Consider the following 9,096-nt stretch of genomic DNA (forward strand, 5'->3'; position numbering starts at 1 on the left):
TAAATAAAAAATTTAAAATTAAAAATGGGTCTGGGAGTGTAGCCCGGAGGTAGAAGGGCTTCCAGAAACCCCAGTACCATGAAAATAATAATAATAATAATAATAATAATAATAATAATAATAATAATAATAAATAAAAAAAAAACAGGGTCTCACTAAGTTGCCGAGGGCCTAAGTAGCTGAGGCTGTCTGCGAACCCGCAATCCTTCTGTTTCAGCCTCCCAAGTACTGGGATTACAAGTGTGTACCACCAAACCTGGCTCCCTTAACTTTTTAAATTTTGAGACAGCATCTAGCTACGTCACCCAGGCTGGCCTCGAACTTGTGATCGTCCTGCCTCAGCCTCGAGTCGCTGAGATCACAGACCTAGAGCGCCCTGCTGAAGCGTTCATATCATGATAGCGGGTCTACCGTAAAAGCCCGTTTGGCTCTGTCCCTTCTACGTGCCCCTCCTGGCACTGTGATGTTCTAGTGTGGCCTCAGAACCCAAGTCCTCACCAGCAGGAGGGCCTTGAGCAGGTGAAGGCCTTCCCTCAACCTCCAACCTCTCAGCTTTCAGAATGCTGTGCTGAATAAACATTCTATTCTTTAGGAAGCACCCAGCCTGTTACTAGTTATAACAGAAGAAAATGAGCTGAGACAGAAAGGAAGATGTCCAGTCAATGCCATGTTGCAAAGCACCCCGGCCTTCCTTCCTTCCTTTCTTTTTCTTTTTTTTTTTTGGTGGTCCTGGGGGTGGAACCCAGGGGCTTTTCTACCTCCGGGCTACACTCCCAGACCTATTTTATACTTTATTTGGAAACAGGGTCTTAGTAGCTGAGGCTGGCTTCGAACCTGTGTGATCCTCCTGTCTCAGCCTCCCGAGCACTGGGGTTACAAGTGTGTGCCACCACGCCCAGCCACCCCAGGCTTTTCTTTTAGGGGATACCAGTTGGCCCTGAAGTCGGAGACACATCCCCCACACCCACCCCATCCTGAAAGTCCCCAAGAATGCTCCAGAAGAGGCGAATCGGAGAAGCAAGGGACCTGTGCCTTCCCGCCCTGGCTCTTCCTCTGCATGTCAAGGGGGGATATCAGTCAGACAACCCAGGCTCAGCTCTGCCCAGCCCCCAGGTGCCGCGACCCTCTCCTCCCCAATGCCAGCAGTGGCGGTGTCACCCACCTCGTCGTGGGTCCACTTGACCTTGCATTTACTGTCCCTCTGCTCCAGCACGTCTGAGTCCGTGTCCTGGTAGTGCACCTCGTCCAGCTCCTCGCTGCAGGGAGAGCAGGCTAAAGGTCAAGGACAGTGGCCACAGGTGGGCAGTCCGTGGCCAGCAACACCCAGCCAGAGATTTGGGGAGACAGGCTTTTACTTTGTCTACTTTTAAGAAACAATTTTGCACGTTTGTGATCCCAGTACTTGGGAGGCTGAGGCAGGAGGATTGCATGTTCACAGCTTCAGCCACTTAGTGAGGCCCTCTGCAACTTAGTGAGGCCCTATTTCAAAATAAAGGGAAAAAAAATAGGGATAGGGGTGTAGCTTGGAGGTAGAATGCCCCTGGGTTCAATTCCCAGTACCTAAATAAATATATAAATTTAAAAAAACACAGTTGCCCTCTCTCTTTTTTTTTTTTTTTTGCAGGTCTGGGGATGGAACCCAGATGCATTCGACCTCTGAGCTACACCCCCTGCCCTATTTTTTATTCTTTATTTTGAAACCGGGTCTGAGTTGCAAGGGGCCTCACTAAGTAGCTGAGGCTGTCCCCAAACCACGATCCTCCAGTCTCAGCCTCCCAAGTGCTGGGATTACAAGCATGCGCCACCATGCCAGGCCTTCTCCTCTTTTTTTTTTTTTTGGTGGTACTGGGGTTCCTGGAAACCCTTCTACCTCCGGGCTACACTCCCAGACTTATTTTATATTTTTTTTTAAATTTGGAAACAGGGTCTCTTAAGCCAGCGTGGCTGGCTTCAAACCTGCGCGATCCTCCTGTCTCCACCTCCGAAGCCCGGGGATTACAAGCATGCACCACCATGCCCAGCCCTTCTCCTCTTTAAAAAAAAAAAAAAAAAAAAAAAAAAAAAAAAAAATTTATTACTAGGGGTGGAACCCAGGGGCTTTTCTACCTCCGGGCTATACTCCCAGACCTATTTTATACTTTATTTGGAAACAGAGTCTCACTAAGTTGCTGAGAACCACACTCAGTTGCTGAGACTGGCTTCGAACCTGTGGGATTCTCCTGTCTCAGCCTCCCAAGCGCTGGGAGTACAAGTGTGCGCCACCACGCCCGGCTCTCTTTTTAAAAATTTTAACAAAGCTGAGCATGGTGGCACATGCCTGTAGTCCCAGTACTTGGGAGGCTGAAACGGGGGAGGATTGCAGGTTCAAAGCCAGCCTAAACAACTTGATGAGGCCCTCTTGTTTCAAAACAAAAAATAAAATAGGACTAGGGGTGTATCTCAGAGGTAGAATACCCAACTTCAATCCCTAGTACTAAAATATATATATATATATATATATATATATATATATATATATATATATATATATATGAAAGGGGATTATAGGATATTTTTCTTTCTTTTTATCCACAGTCCTAGTCATGGAACCCAGGGGCATTCTACCTCTGAACTACACCCCCAGCCCTATTTTTTTTTTTTTTTTTTTTGCAGGTCTGGGGACAGGACCCAGAGGCATTCGACCTCCGAGCTATATCCCCTGCCCTATTTTACTTTTTTTATTTTTGAAACAGGGTCTCACTAATTTGCAGAGGGCATCACTAAGTAGCCGAGGCTGGCTGTGAACCTGCCATCTTCCTGTCTCAGCTTCCCAAATGCTGGGATTACAAGCATGCACCAGCATGCCTGGCTTTCTTTCCTTATATTTTGAGGACTATCCTAATGATTTCAAAAGCTACATGAAAATAGTTGTTAGGGGATAAGGATATAACTCAAGAGGTGAAATACTTGCCTAGCATGTATGAGGCCTGGGTTCAATATCTAGCAACATACACACAAACACACGCATGCGTACACGCATGCACGCACAAGAAAAAAGGACTATTAGCCAGGCTTATTAGCTCATGCTTGTAATCCTAGTACCTGGGAGGCTGAGACAGGAGGACTGCAAGTTGGAGGAGGGCCACAGCAAGAATGAAGATTCTCACTAACCTAGCAAGACCTTGTTTCAAAATAAAAATAAAATAGGACTGGGGGGTATGGCTTGGAGGTAGAATGCCCTTGGGTTCAATCTCCTGTACCAAAAAACACCCAAAGATCAGATTCTCACTTATATTTCCTTCTCAATAAAAAATTCTCACTTGCATTGGATATTTTATTTTACTTTTATGGTACTTGGGATTGAACCCAGGGGCATTCTACCTCTGAGCTACCCACCCCTCCAGCTCCATTTTTTATTTTGAGACAGTCTCACTAAGTTGCTGAGTCTTACTATGTTGCAGAGGCTGTCCTCAAACACGAACGAGATCTTCCTGCCTCCCAAGTACTGATATTACAGATGTGTGCCACCATGCCTGGCTAGCACTGGGTGTGTGTGTGTGTGTGTGTGTGTGTGTGTGTGTTAATGGGGATGGATCCAGGGGCATTCTACCTCTGAGCTACAGTTTCAGCCCTATTTCATTATTTTATTTTGAAACAGGGTCTCACTAAGTTGCTGAGGGCCTGCCAAGGCTGTCCACAAACCTGCAGTCCTCCTGTCTTGCTGGGATTACTGAGTGTGCTACCACTCCAGGCTGCATTGGATATTTTATTTATTTTTTAATTTTTTAATTTTTTTTTTTTTTTTTTTTTTTTTGCGGGTCTGGGGATGGAACCCAGGGGCATTTGACCTCCGAGCTACACCCCCTGCCCTATTTTTTCTTTATTTTGAAACCGGGTCTCACCTAGTTGCAGAAGGCCTCACTAAGTAGCTGAGGCTGTCCGCGAACCGCAATCCTCCAGGTCTCAGCCTCCCAAATGCTGGGATTACAAGCGTGTGCCACCACGCCCGGCTTATTTTTTTAATTTTTTAAATTAAAAAAAAATTGTGGTACTGGGGGTGGAACCCAGAGCTTTTCTACCTCCGGGCAATATTCCCAGACCCATTTTATACTTTATTTGGAAACAGGGTCTCACTAAGTTGCTGAGAGGCTCGCTAAGTAGCTGAGGCTGGCTTCGAACCTGTGCGATCCTCCTGTCCAAGCCTCCCAAGCGTGGGGATTATAAGCATGCGCCACCACGCCCGGCCGCATTGGATATTTTAAAGATAACATGTGATCATCAAGCACCAGAATTAAGAAACACTAGTTGAGAAAAACATTTTAAATATACTCTCAGTAACTATGTCCATTTTTGCATATCCCCTTTTCAGTCCTTTCTTATACACAGGCATAGACAGAGGAGAGAAAAATCAGTACAAACATCTGTATTCTGGAGATTTTTACTCTAACAGACAGCTTTCCAAGCTGTGCCAAAAAGTCTATTTATCCAGTTTAATGGCTACAAATTTGTGCAAATCACACTATCCATCTCCTCCTAGTATGTCAGATGTTCACAAAAGGCTGGTGACCTCCCCTCTACTCGACGTGGGAAAACCTATTATCAGGTCATCTGTCAGGGACGTTCCTAGGTGAGGAATCTGTAATGTGAAAAAAGTCTGCAGATTTCCAGACTGGCGAAGCAAGCAGAGGCTGTGGGCCTTACAGCAGGAAGCCACTTCCGTTAGTCTCCACACCTTCCCTAGAACTCAGCATTGCTTCCTACTCACTCCTACACCCCACAGCCTGTTGGGAATCTTCCAGCCTCAGGCCCTTAGCCACAATATGCTGGTCTTGCCATCCACAAAGTTCAGCTCCACCTTCGTATCCTGGAATTTGGCATTAAAAGGTCTTAAGAAATGTTTGCCCAGAAGCCTGGCATGGTGTCACATGCTTGTAATCCAAGTACTTAGGAGGCTGGGACAAGAGGATGGCAAGTTCAAAGCCAGCCTCTGCAACTTCAGGAGGCTCTCAGCAACCTAGGGAGAGTCTGTTTCAAAATAAAAGTAAAAATAAATATGGCGAGGGGTGTAGCACAAGAGGTAGAAGGGCCCTGTATTCAATCCCTAGAGCCGGGCGTGGTGGCGCACACCTGTAATCCCCGCGCTTGGGAGGCTGAGACAGGAGGATCGCACAGGTTCAAAGCCAGCCTCCGCTACTTAGTGAGGCTCTCAGCAACTTAGTGAGACCCTGTTTCCAAATAAAATAAAAAATAGGTCTGGGAGTATAGCCCAGAGGTAGAACGCCTCTGGGTTCCACCCCCAGTACCACCAAAAACAAAACAAAACAAAACAAAAAACCAATCCCTAGTAACACACACACACACACACACACACACACACACACACACACGTACGTCTGCCTAGGGAATGAATGACTGGATATAGGATGAAAAAATTTACAAAGCTGCTGCTTTCTGGTCAAGAAATGGTAATGATTTCTTTTTTAAGAGGAAGAAAAGCTGAGCATAGTGGCTCACGCTTGTCATCCCAGCATTCTGGAGGCTGAGACCGGAGGATCGCGGTTCGTGGACAGCCTCAGCTACTTAGTGAGGCCCTCTGCAACTCAGTGAGACCTGGTTTCAAAATAAAAGAGTAAAAAATAGGGCAAAGTGTGTAGCTTGGAGGTCGAATGCCCCTAGGTTCCATCACCAGACCCGAAAAAAAAAAAAAAAAAGGGGGAAGAGAGCAATACAGTCACAGAAGGATCTGGAATTCAACCTTGTCCTGCCATTCCTGACTCCATTCATGGGGTCTACCACCACTGCAGAGTAGGAGGGAAAAATCAACAGGATATTACAACAGAGGTGGCTCAAGCCGGGTGTGGTGGCACACACTTGTAATCCCAGTACTTGAGACCAAGACAGGAGATTCACAGGTTCAAACTCAGCCTTAGCAACTTCGTGAGGCTCTCAGCAACCTTGAGACCTGGTTTCCAAATAAATAAAATCAGGCTGGAAGGTAGATTGGAGATAGAATGCCTCTGGGTTCAATCCCCACTACCAAAAAAGAAAAAAAGAAAGAAAAAAAAGAGAGAGAGAGATAGCTCTAAAATCAACTGCCTCCAAATTCTTTTCTGGCAGAAATCATCTGTTTCTTCAGTATCCAGCAAAAGGCCCAGCTTCTACGAGAAGCTCGGCAAATGTCCTTTCCAGAATGAAAGGTATCTTTGTGGGACACGCTCGGCTGCCCTAAAGCTCTGTGTAACAGGGACAACACCCTAGACAGCTGGGAGAATTCTATGAGATAATATACTGTCACCCATACACTACTAGCCACCCACTTCACATGCATTCTCACTGGCCCGTTTAACAGATGTGAAAATTGAGGCTCACGGGGTTATACCCCTTGCCAAATCACAGCCAGGCTCTGAACCTCCTTTCACGAGGACACACTTTCAGGTCCTCATGGTATAATTTCAGCTTTAAAAGTAGAGGTCAGCTTGTAGGGACAACCACGTTTTGGTGCATTATTACACCCATTCTCTTGGCCTTGACCGTGCTGGGCTCTGCTCCAGGACTGATGAGTCAGAGGCTGAACGGGAAGTGGGGCACCGGGGCACAGGAGGGTCACAGCAAGTGGCCAAGAAAGGAGCCGAGGCTGGCCCTGAGGTGCAGAGCCACCCGCTCACATGGGAATGGGCTCTTCACTGAGTCCCCAAGGGCAGACGTGGCAGAGGCCTCGGGGTGGTCTGGCACAGACCACCTTTTCCTAGTCATTAGAGCTGTCCTGGGAAACTAAGGCCCGAGGTAGAAAGTCCGTGGGCCAGGAACTCTGCCCACCCCCAGGGACCAGATGCTTGCCGGGAGAGGAGCCCCGGGAGAAGCCCGCAAGGAGGGCGTCTCAAATGCACCCACAGCCGGGGAAGGCCAGCCCGCTGGAAGCCCGGACGAGGTGATCTGTGCTGCAGAGACCCCGGGGAGGGAGCAGGCCAGGATCCCGCAGTCCCCTCTCCCGGAAAGGCAGGAGGCCCGGGCGCACAGGTGTAAGGGAAGTAAAATGGAGCTGCTACGCGGGCCCCGGGCGCTGCCGGCCCAGCGATCTCGGTAGTCCTCGTCCCGACCCCAGCTGCCCGAACTCCCCCGGTGGAACAGGAAGAAGCCTCGGCGACTGAGCCGAGCCGGGCGCGGACCCCAACGGGGCGAGACAATGGAGCCCCGGCCCGGACACCGGGGGAGGGGGCCGTGCGCTTCGCGGAAGAAGTGCGGCGGGCGGGTCCGCACCAGCAAAGGTCCCGCACGACGAGTGCCCCGGGCCTCGGCCGCCACTCGCCAGGCTCGCGGCAGCTCTCCTGTCCCTGGACGGCGGCGTCCCGCCCCCACCCCGCCACGGGGCGGCTCCGGAGACCCGCCCGAGGCCCGGCGGGCCGGGGGCGAGCGCGGGGTCCCCAGCCCGGCCGGCGCGCCGCACCCCGCGGCCCCCGCCGCGCCGAGCAGCCGGGCGGGGCGGCGGGAGGCGCGGGACCCCGGCCCGCCGCGCTCACTCACCCGCGCGTCCGCCGAGACATCCCCCGGCCCGGCCCGCCCGCGCCGCGCGGCCCGCCCGCCCGCCCGCGGCTGGGCCCGGAGCGCGAGCCGGGCCGGGGAGAGGACGCGAAGGCTCCGGCCGCGGCGAGCCCGGAGTCACGGCGTCCGCGGGGCCGGCCGCGCCGGCGCGCACACAAGCACTTTCCTATCTCCCGCCAAGCGCGTCGGCGCCGCCCGGGCCTGGCGCGCGAGCGCGGGGGCGGGGCCTGCGGGCTGGGGGCGTGCCCGCGGGCGTGGTCTGTGGCCGGGGGGGCGTATCCGAAGGCGGGGCCGGGGCGGGCGGGGCGGGGCCTGGAGGCGGAAGGGCGTGCCCGCGGGGTGAGGGGCGGGGCCTGCGGGCCTGCTGCCGCGCCTTCCGAGGCGCTGTGCGGAGACTGCTGCCACGTGACTGTGGATCCCGGGCGGCCCTTTAGTAGCCGACCCAGCAAAAACGAAGAGGAGAAGAGGAGAAGAGGATGGGAGAATCAGACCTGGGAAACCGCCTGGGGAAAAATCACAGCTCCGGTCCAAGCCGTTCCTCTCTAACAGCCCCATCCTAAAGTAGCCCCAACCCCCTACCTAGACTGTACCGCGCCTTCAAACCATCTTCCCACTCACCCTCTTGGACTCAGAGAGAGTCTATCCTAAAATACAAACATGACCTGCAGACCTTAAATGTCCCTTCTGTTTGTCCCCTTGGGGTAAATGACTCACTCCCTGGTCAGGCTTGCAGGGTTCTGCCAGGCCTGGCCAAGGGAAACAGCATCCTTGCCCTTCGTGGGCACTTATCTGGACCAGGAACTTCCCACTGGGTCAATTCCTATGTATCTCCAGAGTCCGCAGCCTACGGCCTGCTAGCTGGCTTGAACACCTCCTCCTCTGAACTGTGAGCATCCAGGGCTACAACCACCTCCCAATTCAGCCCAGCAACCACCCGAGGCCGACAGGAGAGGCCCTGGGTAAAGGTTTGTTGACTTAAATTCAGTTTACCATGCACTTACATTCCTAGAGCAAAGGTTTTCCATTTTAGGTTGCCGTTCACCAGCTACCTACTGGGAGTCATGTCACGTCACACGGGTCTTCCTGGGGGAGTGGCGAGAGGAACATAACTGAACTATGGCAGGAACCTAGGAAGACCACGCCACACCCTGGCCTCCGACCCCAACTTAGGTCCCAGGTTCTCTTCTAAGAAAGTGCTGGCCACCTGGAGGACCGTCAGCCGGCCTCCACCACAGAAGCTGGGAGCTTCCCCGTCTCTTAACTCAGGGCTGCCCCTCACTCCCTCTCATCACCGGTGGACTCTACGGACAGACGTTCTGGGCTTTGAGTTCAGGCCTGCACGCACTAATTGTAGCTGTGTTACTGGTTGTTATATCCAGCAAACTGCCTCACTCCCCCGTGCCTCCGTTTCCTCATCTGTAAAAATGGGACTTACCAAAATCTTAGATATTTTGGACTATGTACCAAATCACTGATCTGTATAGAAATTTTAATTCATTTAATCCTCATAATAATCCTATAAGGTATATTCTAGTATTAATCCTCTTCCAGCAGAGGGGAAAACTGAGGTGGGCTTCC

At 51.5% G+C, this 9,096-nt stretch overlaps 1 protein-coding gene across 2 annotated transcripts in view; it reads right to left on the reverse strand.

Moving 5' to 3' along the window:
• The window catches only part of MYBL2 (MYB proto-oncogene like 2), a gene marked incomplete at both ends in the record, with an annotated part of 40,486 nt that extends 32,966 nt beyond the window's left edge, over positions 1-7,520 (reverse strand). For both annotated transcript variants that reach the window (XM_080716188.1, XM_080716187.1), the window contains 2 exons: positions 1,163-1,256; positions 7,501-7,520. In XM_080716188.1, coding sequence (XP_080572314.1) covers positions 1,163-1,256; positions 7,501-7,520 — 114 coding nt within the window. The remainder of the gene's footprint in view (positions 1-1,162; positions 1,257-7,500) is intronic.
• Between the last annotated feature and the right edge of the window lie 1,576 nt (positions 7,521-9,096).

The sequence above is a fragment of the Muscardinus avellanarius genome (assembly GCF_963383645.1).
Source record: "Muscardinus avellanarius genome assembly, chromosome: 19".
NCBI classification, from domain to species: domain Eukaryota; kingdom Metazoa; phylum Chordata; class Mammalia; order Rodentia; family Gliridae; genus Muscardinus; species Muscardinus avellanarius.